This window comes from Tetrao urogallus (assembly GCF_951394365.1).
Source record: "Tetrao urogallus genome assembly, chromosome: Z".
NCBI classification, from domain to species: Eukaryota; Metazoa; Chordata; class Aves; order Galliformes; family Phasianidae; genus Tetrao; species Tetrao urogallus.
This window is the reverse complement of record NC_136816.1, coordinates 4,435,569-4,452,408: the sequence shown is the minus strand read 5'-3', so window position 1 is coordinate 4,452,408 and position 16,840 is coordinate 4,435,569. Positions and strand designations below refer to the sequence as shown.

At 36.1% G+C, this 16,840-nt stretch overlaps 1 protein-coding gene across 1 annotated transcript in view; it reads right to left on the bottom strand.

The window, feature by feature from the left end:
* Positions 1-570: 570 nt before the first annotated feature.
* PTBP3 (polypyrimidine tract binding protein 3) overlaps positions 571-16,840 on the bottom strand; it is a gene marked incomplete at both ends in the record, with an annotated part of 42,423 nt that continues 26,153 nt past the window's right edge. Inside the window, 10 exons of the mRNA XM_079548348.1 lie at positions 571-703; positions 1,428-1,505; positions 2,489-2,705; positions 3,254-3,346; positions 3,984-4,017; positions 7,629-7,714; positions 8,375-8,452; positions 10,845-11,019; positions 12,475-12,585; positions 15,861-16,025. Of these exons, the coding sequence (XP_079404474.1) occupies positions 571-703; positions 1,428-1,505; positions 2,489-2,705; positions 3,254-3,346; positions 3,984-4,017; positions 7,629-7,714; positions 8,375-8,452; positions 10,845-11,019; positions 12,475-12,585; positions 15,861-16,025 (1,170 nt within the window). The remainder of the gene's footprint in view (positions 704-1,427; positions 1,506-2,488; positions 2,706-3,253; positions 3,347-3,983; positions 4,018-7,628; positions 7,715-8,374; positions 8,453-10,844; positions 11,020-12,474; positions 12,586-15,860; positions 16,026-16,840) is intronic.

Sequence of the window (16,840 nt, the reverse complement as noted above, 5' to 3'; positions counted from 1 at the left end):
AAAGGCACTGCCTTTCCTCTAATAATTTAACCCATATGAACAGCACAAAGTTTATGCTTTAAAAAAGCTATTGTGAAGATTTGCCAAAGTGTGAACACACACTCTAGTAACATAAATACTGTTCAGAGGGCCTTTGCCACCAGCGCTCGGCTTTTTCGTCAAGAAAGCCAAGCTCTGTTTCACATTCAAATCAGTATTCAATATGGGTAGAGTGGATTTATTGTCTTGTTAGAAACATTCTCAGTTTGGTATATTGAAAAAGCACTCTAAAATATTTCATAAGGCTAATCTGAAACAAAAATTCAACATATATTCTCAAAAGTAAAGTTAAAATAGGAAACATGATGATAAATATTATTTCTAAAGAAATTTAATCTTTTTATTGATGAATAATAAGATTTGATCATATACTGGCAGCTGAAATCAGAAAAGATTATCCCCTAATTCTTTGCTGTGTGTACGAACAAGATTTTTCTTTTAAGAGCAGAATTGGTCACAGCTACTTTAGTCTCTATTTGATGAGAGTAAGAAAACTGCAGTGCAGTTTTAAAAGCAATGTTCACAGAAAAGTCAAATTGTAGATCTTGAGAAGGAAACTCGGAGGTGATGATTTTCTCCGAGGTCATAATCGTGAAGTTCAATGAGAGCATGAACTGCTTCTTCCACAGAGCCCAGCTGGATAAGAGCCATTTTGCAATCTCTCCTGAAGGACGTCAAAAAACATTATTAATTAGAATCAAATTGTCATTGTAGTAGTCATAAACACACAAAAAAAGTGATGCAAATATTTCTTTAGCCACATCATATACGGCTCTTCCTACACAAAATGCAGGTGCAGTGACAGAAATAGATTTAGTTGTGCACCTCACAACAGGGAAATAACAGAACTGAATTAGTTTTACTGATTGATAACCTACAGCCATGCCATTCTTCCATAGCATTATATTTAAAAAAAATAAAATCAACCAAAAAAGCCCATCCAAATATGCCAAAAACCCTCTGAAAAACACTGATGTTCTCCCTGTATATGAGATTCTAGCAGGTGTGATCATGTCAAAATAAAATAGGAAAGGTATCTAAATGAATGCTAGAACAGATTCATTGTAATCTTTTACTCGACATTTTACTCATACAGATCTTATATATCTTTTCCAAGAAGCTAGAGTTATGTTCACTTTCCTTAAACTTACCTGACTTTGAACACACGCGGAATTTATCAAAGGTCAAATATTTTCCATTTAGTTATGCTAGCATAATATTTTCAATTAATCACTTAAAATTTTAAGATTAGAATTAGCATAAGCATTGTCACAAGCTGTTAAGCTTTTGCCTATAAATAGTGTTACACACAAATGGAATTTCTCCAAAAAGCAATTAGCCATCTTTTAGGATGAAAGATCTCACAGCATTTTTAAATGAGAACTTACTGGAAAAATCTGAAGGCTTTCACGGTAGATCCAGTACTTGCAAAAAGACTCTTAATATCGTCAAAAGAAACAGAAGTCCTGTTTAAAAGCAAACAAAACAAATCAAAATCTTCTCAACGTGTAAAAGAGCACAGACTACAGTCTTTGCAGCAGTAGCAAACCACGAGTTCTTACTGCTAAATTAAATTCAACCATCTAATAGTACCCCACTAACACAAGCCCAGCTCAAACATCTTGGCTTTGACTCTATGATTTAGCACTGCAGTGTGCTACAAAAAATATTTCAGATTCAATCCATTGCTTTTCATCTTCTCCCATTCCTGCCTTGGATATATTCAGAAAGCATAAAGATTAACTGGTAGCTTCTGAAATATTTTTGTCTTTTAATTACTGCTAGCATACTTCACATATTTTCTATTTTGAAAGTCTACTTCCAAGTATCATCTCAGAGGTGTCCAATATCTTTTTTTTTTTTTTCCTGATTTGAACAAAATTCAGTAGTTTTCTTTCTTCCCCATCCCCCCAACTCCAGATTAATTGGAGAACAAAAGAACCCTGTGCAAATTTATGTTGAGCTATCACTTCACACACTGTTGACAACATTCTAGCAAGGAAAATAGGTTGCTTCAGTTTTAGAGAACATGCTTCTTAATAACTCCTTTTTTGTAAGCTTTCTGAATGACTGTAAAGACTATTCTTTAAACAGTGTAAGAATGATTAAAAACTGTATCAACACTACATAACAGTGTTAATCTTAGATTTGATGCAGTGTAACTCTCAAAAAGCATGCCCTTAATATTCCAGGAAAATTTATAACACAGAACTTCAGATGTGAAAAAATTCATTTTTCCAAGAAAATATACATTAAAATCTGTCAAGAAGAACAATAACTTTCAATCCATTATCCTCTTTGTTATTTACAGTTTCAATCAATTATGCAGCAAAATGACCCATTTTTAGGAAGACACAGAAGATCAATACACCAGTTAGAGTTTGTGGCTTTAAGAGCATAACCTAAGAAACATTCTCTTTGCACAAAGACCACACACATCAGTACTCACGGGATGTTGGAGAGATGTAGAGTGGCAGATGGAGGAAAGATGTTCTGGAAGTTCCTAGAGCCAGGCTTCTTGAAGCGATGTAACGGGCTATTGCTGTAGTCCTTTGTCAGACCGTTGTCATCTTCTCCTTCACGAGGGAGTTGAATATTCTGATGTTTTGAAAGAGTTGCACGCATGAACTTCCCATAAAGCTTCTGTCCATTCAAGTTGCTGATAGCTGATCAGTGGAAACATCATTGGGACACAAAAACAGATGATCGGAGGGGAATTAAAAATGGTTCTTTGGATACTGCTCTTGCCTTCTATTTAGAGTCAGATTTCACGTCCTCAGTTTAAACAGCAAGTTCCATCTCTACTAAGTGGGCTAAGTTTCTTCCCCTTCATATCATTACAATTTAACAAGTGTAAGTCTAAATGCAGTGGGAATACAAAATGGCATTGTTCTTAAACAGCTAGCAATAAGATAAGGTATATGAAAAGTGTATGATTTATTAATAGATAAACCACAGGAAAATTAATAAATGTTTCTATTAAAAAATTGTGCAGATTAAGACTTGCAGGGTTGTTCTTAAGCACTACAGGAAAATCATTTGCTTACATGAAAGCAAGCTAATCAATATCAACATTTGAAAGCAAGAATTCATATGTAGAAGACCTGGCAATAATGGATTTAGTTAGGTTAATATAGCCACTGACAGAAGGCAGATTCCTGAGCTTTATCATATTCATGATAGTTAGGACCATAACTGCCTTTAAAATCCGTACCTATTTGAGCCTGGGTTGCATCTGCCATCTGAACCAAAGCATTTTCTTTATTCTTAAACATGATCTTCACACGAAGCACATCGCCATAGGCACCTATGAAAATTCAGAAAGAAAATTTGTATTACTACAAAAAGCACACATGCAAGTCTGCTGCTTTTCACTAAAATTAGCTTAACAAAGAATAATCATCTCATTAAACAGCTTGGAACATTAGGTTAGAACATTAATATGGAGATATTTCAAGCTTGTATATTATTTTTTGAGGCTCAGAAATAGGAAAAAACACACACCAAGTAGGATCTCAGTAATAAAATTGCATGTTTATGTTCAGCTGTTAAGTAGCGCAAGTGTTAAAAGTCCTCTCAACAGAGGGGTATTAAAACATTACCATGTCAACATTCTTCCCTGCAAATAACAAATATGCCATTTCTGTAGCCCGTTTCCTCCAAGACAGCCTTTGCTTTTCCATCTTACTTTGCTTTGCCATTCTTTGTAGTGAAGAAATCAGAACGCACAGTGAAATTCTTCTGAAACTGCAACAATTCTGTCTTTTTGGTACCTGTGTCTTACAGACACTGACTCAAAAGACCATCATTTAAAACCAGCACATTCTCTTGTGCATTTTCTGGACAAAAACAGAAAAACTGAAGTGTAATTAATCACCATTTGCCACTTAAGTAAAAAGAGCTCTGGCCCTATAGTTTCTAAAGGTACATTTGACATATCTTACCAAATAGGATGAAAAGTCCATGCGGTGTGATGGCCTGTTTAAATGATAAAATGAGTGCATTATTTTTAAAGCCAGGCAAATGAAGAAACCTAGACCTTAAGCACATGGTAAACTAAAACAATGGGAGAGATTCTAAACACTAACAGCATTAAACCATTTCACCAAAAGCCATTTGCATCAGTAACTAGAGTGTATTCATTCCTGTTAATGCATATTTATTATGCACATATCAAATACATAAACAGGCTAACACTTCAGCTCATGCATTTTCATCACTCAAAACTCAGAGACTGTCAAGCTGGAGAAATTATTAATATGTTAAGTGGCTTAATTACTTGAAATTATTCTTTCTAAGCTTTCTAAGACAGCATTTCATACACTGACAAATCAAAGCAATTTGCTACGCTAAAAGTAGAAAAGATCATTCAGTAAGTCATTTGTTTTTTCTAAACTGCAGATACCACCTAAAAAACTAAAACTTGTTGCAGCAACATGCATTTGCTTTGTTTCAATTTTGTCCCCGTGACCACACGTTACTAATATGCACACTATTTAATTGTTAATACATGAAGCACATATGGACTGATAATTAAATTGTCTGATTAAAAGCTTTGAAAAGAAAGCCTGAAATAAGCAATTTTTCTTCAGAGATTTTTCATTAAATCCTAATGTATCAAGTTCCCCAGTCACTAAGGAAGAGAATTTGCACTCTAATCAACACGAACTTTATTCAGCTGAGACAACAGTTTTGCCCGTAGCGAGCACTAACAGTTTATGTTGCATTATGCATTGCAGTATAAAGTTCTATATGGTAACTTCTTAGATATAATTAGTATTAAGTAAAGCAGCAAAGTCCTAAACATAGATCTGATCTATGCTTCACATATCCTTATTCTGAAAAAGCAGTCTCTTGAGGCTCAGAGAACCATCTTAAATAATTATTTGTACAAAGCTCATCAGAAATCTGTAATTACTTGATAAGATACACTGACAAAACAGTGTAATTGCTTTGTCTTACAGTCCGAATCTATAGCTTTCTTTTAATGCTTAATGTGAAATTTAATTGTTACTAAGAAAAAAAAAAAGTATAAAATACAGCAATTACTTACAGATTAAAGGAATTGGTCAACAGACCTCTAAACTTTTGAAATATGAATGACTTCCATTTTGACAATACCTCTTAATTTCATAAGATTTATGGTTAAGTGAATCCAGTGAGAGCATAAAACAAACAAGAGTTTAAAATCACTGTAGCAGAACTGCTTATCAGCAGTTAAGTAAAACTCTGTATTATGTTACAGCCTTTCTAAAGCTTACTTATTAATTAAGAGATGTAGATTGCTTCTAGTTAAGTACACATTAATGCATAAAGTTTGAGTAACAAGTGCAAGGCTATCAAACAAACCACTGTAACAGTAACTCCCTTGGCAGTTTTACTGCAAACACATAGGAGAAAAAACAATTCCGTGGTACTATGAAAAGTGAATAGACACATTTACTGACGTTAGAAAATGGATTTATAGATATGCTATACCAAGGGACACCCATGCTCCTCCTCTTCAGTCTGAGAAAGCTTGCCAAACTGGAGTCATAGTGGTCCCTGGGGGTCCCTTCCAAACCCAGGCTTCACGCAGCACCACACAAACCCAAACTCTGTGCGTGAGAGCAGTACCCAAATGCTCCCTAAGCTCCAGCAGCCCAGGGCTGTGCCCCTGCCCTGGGGAGCTGTGCCATGCCCTCCATCCTCTGGGGCACAGCCTTACCCTGCCTCCTGACCTCCTCTGACGCAGCTCCTGTGAGCAGCTGCAGCTGCATAAGGCCTTCCCTCAGCTCCTTTGCTCTGGGATGAAAGACGAGGAACGTTTCATCAATGCTTCGAAAAAAAGTAACTTCCCATGTTTCCATCTTTATTCCTCTTCCCTCTAGTTTCTCTGACTTCTCATGTACGAAAAATTCTTTAGATTTCCCAATGATAAAATGGCACCTTAAGAACTGTAATATCACCGAGGTATCAGTGAGTTTATCCCTATGTTGTGTACTACCTCAAACATTTTGCATGTATAACCTCAGACAGATCACTAATTACAAACTCACCATTACATTACTAAACTATTTTTTTCCTGCACTAAATTGTGCTTAGAACCTTTCCACTGCTGAACAGAATTTTTAAGCTTTATCAGTAATGGAAATTTGCTCAAACGAAAACAGAGATCATAGAATCACGGAATCACCAAGGTTGGTAAAGACTTCTAAGATCACCCAGTTCAACCCTTCACCTATCACCAATATTTCCCCAGTAAACAATGTCCCTCAGTATCACATCTGAGTGTTTCTTGGACACCTCCTGGGTCAGTGACTCCACCACCTCTCTGGGCAGCCCATTCCAGCATCTGACCACTTTTTTGGAGAAGAATTTTTCTGTAACATCCAACCATCTCCCTTGGTGCAACTTGAGGCCATTCCCTCTATTCTTATCACTAGTTACATGGGAGAAGAGGCTGGCCCCCCACCTTGCCACAGCCCCCCTTCAGGTATTTGTAGAAAGTGACATGGTCTCCCCTGAGCCTCCTCTTCTGCAGACTGAACAATCCCAGTTCTCCCAGCTTCTCCCTCATAAAGGCTGTGCTCCAGACCCCTCACAGCTTTGTTTCCCTTCTCTGGACGTGCTCCAGGGCCTCAATGTCTTTCTTGCAGTGAAAGGTTCAAAACTGAACACAACATTCAATGTGGCATTGCAAATACTAAGCACAGAGGAATGATCAGTTCCCTGTTCCTGCTGGCAACACTATTTCTGCTACAAGCCAGGATGCCATTGCCCTTCTTGGCCACCCAGGCACACTGCTGGCTCATGTTCAGCCAAACATCAATCAATACCCCCAGGTCCATTTCTTCTATACAACCTTCCAGCTACTCTGCTTCAAGCATGTAGCATTGCCTGGATTTGTTGTGGCCAAAGAACAAGACTCAGCACTTGGTCTTGCTGACCTTCATCCTACTGGCCAGCATACCCAGATCTCTATGTAGGGCCTTCCCACCCCCAGGCAGACTGACACTTCCAGTCAACTTGGTGTCATCTGCAAATTTATTGAGTGTGCACTCAATATCCTCATCCAGATCATCAGTAATAATGTTTAAGAGGACAGACACCAGTACCAACCTTTGGAGAACACTGCTTGTGACAAGTCACCAGCTGGATTTAATTCCATTCACCACCACTTTCTGGGCCCAGCCCTCCAGCCAGTTTTTCACCCAGCAAGGAGTGTACCTGTGCAACCCATGGGCTGCCAGCTTCCCCAGAAGAATTCTGTGGGAGACAGTGTCAAAGGCTTTCCTGAAATCTACACAGACTATGTCAACAGCCTTTCCCTCATCCACCAGGTGGGTCACTTCATCACAGGAGATCAGGTTGGTCAAGCAGAACCTGCCTTAGGTGAACCCTTGCTGGCAGGGCCTAATCTCCATGTTGTCCCGCACACGCCACGTGAGCTTCCTCAAGATGATCTGCTCCATAAGTAATGCTCAGATTTTGGTATTATCAGCATAGAACTTTGCTCATTTGTTGCTTCAACTAAAGCTAATTTGCAATAAGGATTCTGGCAGCTGGTACAAGTAGTGACTTGCATCAGTACTACAGATCAAACCTACCTCAGGGTTGAGGTTGCTGACCAGTAAAACAGAATTTCCTGGAACACTTGGGTTACTCATCCGTACAGATGCCACAGATGTGGTGACTGCAAGAAAAGAAAGTTTTCCAGGTAGAGGTGAAATTGAAAGATTTGAAATTGTACTTACAGCATCACTTGGGACATTTTAGAAGACAAAAGCAGACTAGGCTCCTCAAAAAATTTGATTTTCAATAAAAACAGTGTTTGGAAGTTAAGGTATTCCAAGTATCTGATTAATAAAGCAAAATGCACTTCCCCTCTAATGATAAAGAAATATTGAGCCACGGCAACAGATCCACTGAGAAGGGGATACAAATGGCAGCTCAGAGTTTATCCTGTGCTAGGAAGGAACAGATTGCCATGTTTAGAAGACTACTTATTTCTCTTTTTATATTTAGAAAAGAGGAGACTTCCCCTTTTACCTTTAAATGTCCAAGAAGACTTTCAATTCTTAGAAAAATAGATACTTAGAATTTCTTCCCTTGTAGGTAATCTTTTTAAAGCATTACATTTTTTCATTTATTAAATTAAAAATTATATCAACATACGTTTTTTATTATGGCAAGAAATTTTACTGAGAAGCCAGGTGTATTCTGATAGACTGCTAGCCCCAAATGCAAATGCAAGCACTAATGGCTTTAGGTTTATTGTCTATTTATTTGGTGCACGCATGTTTGGGTTTTTGCTTGCTTTTTTTGTTTGTTTTAATTGAAGATAGAACATTACCAGCGCCTTGAGGAATGTATGCAAACGGGCCAAATCCACTAGTCCCTACATGTGGTTGGAAGATGATACCTTCGGACCCTGGTAATAGAAGACATTTAATTAAAACAGAGACTTTAACATTCCTGGAAAACAGAAGAGACTTCAGGAATGAGAAAGCTGCCAGCGCTGCTATTCTCACTTTCATCTGTGATTACATCTTCTATAAATGTTTGAATAAAAATTAAAAAACAAACAAACAAACAAAAAAAACCCTTCTAATTGAAATCCACATTTCTGTGTTTACATTTTTAGTCACTTCTTAAGTCTAACATTATATGTCTCTCAGTGTCCTTCTCTAAAATGCAATTTAGACAAATTTGACAATGAAAGCCCAGCATAGATTAGTATTCATTGAAGTTTAGACATCTGTGGTGCCCAGAATATTTTTTGCTTATAAAACTGAAACGCATTCTAGAAATTTTCTGGAAGCAAATCATGCCATGTTTTACAATGATGAGATATCACTATTTCCTAGATATTTATGAGAAAGTATGGGCTAAATAATTAAACAACCAAAACCAGTCTGAGTTTCTGAATTCTAGTAGCTACTAAAGTATATTTTTCTTCTCAAGAAGAAGCACCTTTCCAGTACAAATACATTTTAAAAAAAAAAAACAGCAACTGCGTTTACAAGCATTAAAAAGATTTGGAATACCAGTGTAGAAAGATCTTGCTCCAAAGGTGGCTGACTGGCTTTCATACTACTATGTGGAGATAAGCACTACCTTGGGTAACAAGTAAGGTTGTGTTAGATGCATGATTGATTTCTGGATTCTTTCATATGTTAGCACTCTAGACTGTTGGCTTTTTATTTTAATAAATCAGGACACACATAATCAGTACATGAAACCCACCAATCTGCAGTGTTTTAGTACTCAAACTTTCACCACTGACTAAAAGCAAGCTATGCTCACTAACAAATGGTCGATACAAATAATACAGCTCCTTATGAAGTACCAGTTATGAATCACAATAACAATAAATGAAAGAGACACCGTAGATCAAGTACTCATAAATACTGCATAATGTCACACCTCCTCTTATCTGTAGTGTCAAAGCACCTTTAATACAAACAATGGAATACATTCATCAGACCAAAGCAAGTCATTGTGTTCTTCATAATGCACCAGCGTGTGCATTATGCTGACAAGTTCTGGCAATAAGGATATGAATAAAGATACGAATCACTTATTCACAATCCAAGAATGATAATGGAAATGTTAATGAAGAGATAAAGAGCTTTCATTCTGCCAAATGAGATCTGTATGTTGCACATTGATACCAAAATCATACGTGTAAAAGTTGTCAAACAGAACTAATGCAGAAAGATCTGGAACTCTTTGATGCATGTTTTATTTGTAAAATCATTTGCTTTACAGCTGGCAGGTATGCCTCTCAAAGCATACTCATTCATGTATTTCTGCCCATGCTGAATGGATGAGGAAGATTTTAAAATTCAGAACATTCATAAAAATGTCATTTTTTAATTTTTTTTTTTAATTTTATTTTATTTTTTATTTTTTACAGTGCAGTATCTCAAAAATTTTAATTTTACTATTAGGATACCTTCAAGTCTACAGTAAAATTGGATGCATTATTCTGATACCTGCTTTATCATAGAATTATAGAATGGCTCAGATAGTTCTCCATCAAACCTGCCTGTACCAGTAATAAAACAGGAAGCATAAGTACTGACATGACTCCCAATGTCTTTTCATCACATCATTCAGCCAAGTGGTATTTGAACACACGTGTGGCAGCAATTAATCTGTTTGATGATTTGCACTTATCAAAGTTGAACTAACAAGCATGCATGTGCTGTTTATGCCAACAGGGCTTCTCAAAGTCACTTCAAGTAGATAATGCTTTCTCTATGCAGCGGAAGTGACTTTCAAAATTTACTAAAGGAATTCACTAAAATTTTCTTTCAGAAGGCAACCATAAAATGTAATTGTAGAATTTGTGTATTTCTTATAGTTCATTCCTTAAAGAAGCAGTCATCCTAAAATACCAGCAAACTTTAAAACATTTACTTTCAAGTAGCTTTAGGGAATCGGTCAATTTTGAATGGCTGCCATTGACTTTTCTGATATGCAATGTCTATTATATTGCCTTACACCAATGAAATAATTCCACACCACTCTAAAAACACAGCTTTTTGACAACGCTTATAATTTCCCCACCTGAATATATTCTGATAACCATTTATCTGAGCAAGGTTTCAGATACTCGTTTATCTAGAATAGGATTTTCTGCTTTCCACACAAATTTTACTGAGTCTAACAATTGGAGTTATACATAAAATGTTCTTTTGTTTGTTTGTTTTCAACAGAATCTATTATACAGCCAGAGAATAAAACTCCTAAGAGTATGCAGTGTAAAAAGCATAATGATCATACTGCGTTTTTATCACAAAATAAGGCCTTCTTACCAAAGGCAGCAATTATGGCTGGATCCAGGGGTAGTTGGACATCAGAAGCTGGAAGGTCAAAGCGAGTGAAATCTCTGCTTTTCTCATTGTTGTACTTCACCTTAAGGCTTTTTAACTTTGAGAAATCAATATGTAGAGTGCAGCATGCATTGTAGATATTTCGGCCATCCAGAGCCTGGAAACAAATGGTTAAATTTTCAGGTACAACACACTTTATTGCAAACCTCCCTCCTAATTTATTTTTATCTGTACCAAAAAAGAGAAAAAAGGGCAAGTACCAATAGATAAATATTCTGTGCCTTTCATCTCAAAGCTGAGTATAAAGGCAACCCTTCTGGACTAGGCCCATTCCAGACAGCTCGAAAGCAGAATGCACTGGTGGTGCCTTTGTGATAACATTTTTGAGAAAGAGTAAAAAAACAAAACTGCACATCTGCTGTCAGAGGGAGGAGTAATAAACATGAGAGAATCGAGGTCAGTACAGGAGGAGGGCATAACGTGCTCCACGCGCGGAGCAGCAGCTGCCTGCAGCTCAGGAGAGGCTCATGGCAGAGCAGTCTGCAGGCTGTGGGCACTGCATAGAGCAGATCTCCCCACGCAGCTGTGGGGAAGCCCTTGGTGCAGCAGTGGATGTGGCCTGGAGCGGTACAGCCTAAGGTATGACTCATGCCCCTGCAGGAGCAGGCCTGGGCTGGAGCTCTAGCCTATGGAGAGGACCCCAGAGTGGAGCAAGAGCTGCATGCAGCCCATGGGGAAACCAGTCTGTTCCTGAATTACTACATGCCATCCTGGAGCAGTTCTTGAAGAACTGCAACCTGTGGGAAGGGGCTACAGTTCACATGCAGCCTTTATGAAGGACCATATTCCACAGGAGAGACGCCACACTGGAGCCAGGGGAAAAGTATGGGGAGGAAGGAGAGTAGAGACCAAGTGCTATGGACTGACCACAGATCCCATTTTGCACACACTTGTACTGCTTACAGAAGGAGGAAGTAGTAGAAGAGACAGGAGTGAAACAGAACCTGAAAAGAAGAGGTGTGAGAGGAAGGTGTTTCTAGTTTTGCTTTTAGTTCTCACTATCCGTATCAATGTGAAATAAATTTATCTTCCTCAAGTTGAATCTATTTTGCCCATGATGGTAACTGGCAAATGATATTGTTCTTAACTCACAAGCTTTTCATCTTATTGTCTTCCTGTCTTGCTGAGGAGTGAAACAGGGAGTAGCTTGGTGGGCACCTGGCAACCATTCAGGGTTAACCCAGTCTTCAGATTAATCCTCACCAAAAACAGTTTAGTTTGACACAGAAAAGACTTACTGTCACAACCACAGCTACTAGTCTTCCCTACCAACAGCCCTAAACTTTGATTTGGTAGAACCATACTGACTGCTGTCTGTGTGCTATACACTTTCTTACATTTGATGGTAGAGTACCATTCTAATGAGGGTTGTCAAAGTTATTCTAGTGCAACAAGACAGTTAGAATGAAAAAAAGTCAAAGTTAATGGGCAAGCTATCAGTAATGTTAGCATAGTGACCATCTTAAAGTCAAAGTTAATGGGCAAGCTATCAGTAATGTTAGCATAGTGACCATCTTACCTGAGGAAAACACGGTGAGTACATTGCACTTACCATTTTGGCATAATATGCATTCACTGGTTCAGCATACTGGATCAAAGCTTGAAACTGATTATTCCTTGTAAAGGTGACAATCTTCAAGACAAATCCAAACCTAGAGAAAATCTGAGAAGAAAGAAATACAGACTTTAAAATAAATAAATAAATAAATAAAATCATTCTGTGATTTAAAACAAAAACAGCATTTTGATACTTAATATAAATTTTCTGAGACATACCTTTAGTAAGAGCTGAATAGAAATGAACTGCTATCAGAATTTGTTTCAGGTTAAAAAAAAAAAAATATATATATATATATAATATTATATATATATATATATATATATATATATATATATATATATATATATATATATATATATATAAATTATATATAATTATATACATTATATAATATATATATTATATAAATATATAATATAATATATATATTATATATATTATATATTTTATATATATATATATAATATATATATTTTTTAACCTGAAACAAATATATATATTTATATTTTTATTTTTATATTATATATTTATATTTATAATATATATATATTATATATTATATATACATATATATAATATATATATATTATATGCATATATATTTATATTATATATAAATATATATATATAAAAGATGGGGAAGAAGGATAAAATTCCTCTGAAGGATTAGCAATGAACTAATTCTAACAACTAATAATAATGACTAAAAAAAGATAAGACCAGCCTAAGGAGGCTTATGTCCCATGTCAAAGCTGAGTTATGAGAAATGGACTTTCACAAGTCAGTTAGATAGGGACTGTAAACTGTCAAGATAGGCAACCTTACAGCCTGTATTTCAAGCAATTTCTGCAAACTTATGATCAAACATATCTCTCCAATAAGTAGTTTGTAGACACATTAACAACATAGATCCACTGTCTTAAGTGGAAAACAAGGAAAGAGGCAAGACAAGCATTTGCTCGAGACCCATCCTTTTATCGATTTATAGATGTATCAATTTATAATTGAGTGGTGTTTGATTTACTGCAAATGTAGGCATTGTACAAAAGTTTGTAAAGGCTGAAATTTTGTATGTACATATATATACACACACACACACACATATATATATATACAGAGTACATTCAGAATGAGAGCATGTAATACACGAAACACTCATGTGACATAATGACAGCTTCTGGGGCACACATGGAGAATGTGGACAAAAATGTAGCGAGGTTAAGACATAACATGCAAGTGCAAAGAAATGATTGCAGAAGTAACAATGAAAGAGGAAAAGTGAGTTTTGAAAGCACCAGCAGTTCTAGAACAAAGTTCTAAAGCAAAGAAAAGCACCACAGCAATCAGAACCCCTAGAAAAATATTAATCCTAGAAGGGAAAGATACACAAGAGATAAGGACAAGCATCTCTTTCCAGCCTATTAGCCTTAGAGTCATAGAGTCACTGCTCTAAAACTTCATGCCCAGTTTTTCAGGATTTTATGCTACAGTCACCATTTCCTGGTAGAAGACAAAACAGAAACTTTTTTTCAAAGCAATTTAAAGCTAGCTATCCAGTTCCTGTTCACAAAACACTTCCCCTTAAGAAAGGTCTAAGTGCAGTTTCTAAATGTGTGCTTCCATGCACATTTCCACAAAAACAAATAGACATTTAAGATATACCTGTTTGTTTCTAAAGCTAAACCTCACAGCTTTGTTTCTACAAATATAACACCAGCTATTCTGTTTCTTACAATAGATATTTTAAGGCAGATTGTGAATAAACAAACAAATAAATAAATACTATATGTAAACAGAAGTTTTGTATGACAGCCTGCCTATAAGTATATGGTACTATACTTGTCGGTAAAATTCTCTCATTTCTATTAGCTTTCCACACTCACAAAGTTAGGTTTCTCTGCAGCACTGTAGCTCTCTATCATGCACAAAGTGCTGCTTTAATTAGAGGATAGTGTCCCCATTATGAACTCCAGTTAAGCTCCCTTTTCAAGCGTTATCTGATTTTCTAGACCTATTGCAAAAATAGTTAACTGAGGGTTATTGGAGAACGTAAACACTGAGAAATACAATTTCACTGCACAGAAGTAAACATCAGTCAGATTAAAGTAATATAATATGAATCCCTTCTTCCACCGTCTGCTTTGTCAATATCAAACACGAAAAAAAAACCCAAGAGCAATAACAAAAAGCAAGAGCACACAAGGTCAGATCCAGGAGTTGCTGTTGCTATGCACTGGTAGTTAGCTAATAGATTATTCTGTGTACACTAATTGTTTTAAGCAGTTGACATACAAGCTGCATGATTTATTATTGATTGAATTACATCTGAAGGTATAAACAAAGTTTAGATCACAAAAATTTTGACTTGTAAGTGACAGCTAGCAGCACACAAATTAATTCATTCTTGTTGGAGGGATAAAGAGAAAAAATTAACGTAAGGAAGCAAGAGGAAATAGCAAGTGTTGATAATAAGCATTTGGGATGCTAAGCAGAGCAGCAAAAACAGTTTTGTCCAGACTGCAGCTCCTTGTAAAAAATCGCTAATCATTTTAAATCATATTAACTCAGGAAGATCATATTAGGGGCATGTGTTGCAAAGATTTACTGGTATTTATAAAAGCTTCAAGTATGAAATTCTTTGCAATACCTGAAAGAAAAATATTGACAAATCCTCAATAATTACAAGCAGGAATTACAGTAATGTCTTTCATAGCTATAGTCTATTACTGTAGTTCTGAGCAAGCAAAGCAATCGACATTCTAAGAGCCTACGATAATTTAAAATATTTGCCCAACCAAATATACTTGCATGTAACATCCCTTGTACCAACTTGTAAGAGTGATTTTAAAATGCTAAAATATAACACAAACTTTAAAAAGTTACTGAGCACAAGGAGTAGTAAAATAAGGCAAGAATTCACTAGTTCCTAGGCACAAAATTCAAAGTAGCAATTTGAGTTCATTATTCCTTCCACAGAACTCTTGCTACATTTTAACTAAGTTAAAGAACTACAAACCAGAGAAGAAACAAACAAAACCAACCAACCAAAGCAGAAGAAAAAATCATGAAAAGCCAACAGAAAAGTCCTGTTTAATCCAATTTTTAGGTTTTTTTGGTTTTTTTTTTTTTTTTTTTTTTTGTGTGTGTGTGTGTGTGTGTGTTTTTTTTTTGTTTGTTTGTTTGAGTAAAACTAATTCAAGCCTAGATCTCTAAATTACAACAAATCACGTTGGAATGACAGTCCTTATTCAAGCTGAGTCATGCATGACTGACGGCCCATAGGTACTTAAAAAATAAAAATAAAAAATAAAAACAACCCCATTTATAGCGGCAACATAGAAACAGATTTTACTATTTGTTTTACCAATTTTTATTACCTGATACAGCACATCTAAAGTGACAGGGTAGAAAAGATTTTCAACAATGATTCGAAGAACAGAACTGTGTCTTGGAGAGACCCCACCTTCAGGAGCAAAAGCACTTGTAATAGCCACGTTTCCATACTGCACAGTATTCACAGCTTGCAGTGCAGCTTGAGCATTCTGAAATCACAACACAGCAGAGACCACAATTAACTTACACACATGCAAACTATTTATGTTTAAACAAAGATCTCTTACAAAGCAAAGATGTAAAACGCACTTAATGTGCAGCATTTAAAAGCCATATTCCCTCTTTTTAAATATCTATGGAAATACAACATTTTAATGGATTTTCAACCAGTAAGTAAAGCACAAACTGCTTGGTTTGCTTTATTAGGATTTGATTTTCTCCAGGAACTGAGTTTTGGCAAACACAACCTTAGAAGGTGCACATCCTGTTCTCTTTCTTCCCAGAGCCAAACTATCAGCCACAAAATAAAGCATTTTTAACTCATTTCTCAAACCATCTCACTGAAATTTGAGAAGTCTTTTTGACTGGACTTTTCTCAAAAAGACATTTGGATTGCTTCTAATAGCCTTGCAGAGAGACATTCCTTTCCAAACACAGTGTTGTGACTTGAAGCCATACCTCAGTAACACCCTTCTCTTGGAAGCCTGACTAAATATTACACAAGGTGTGGATGTTACTCGATTTCTTCTAAGCTTCCAGAATAAACTGTCCCTCAGAGCTGAGCCTAGATACTAAGACATCAGTAACTTAATGCTCAGTTGCTAAGCTAAGATCTCTAAAATTTAAATAAAAAACTCAAATGAGAGGGTCATAATTGAATATATACATTTATATTCAAAAAGTAGGGAATATTGTTTTTGTAGAAGGAGAAAGAAAGTATTCCCTCATGCACTGAACTGAAAATGATAAGAAGTGGTCTTATTTGCAAACGTCACTTTTTGAGGCTGTTACCTTCACCACACCC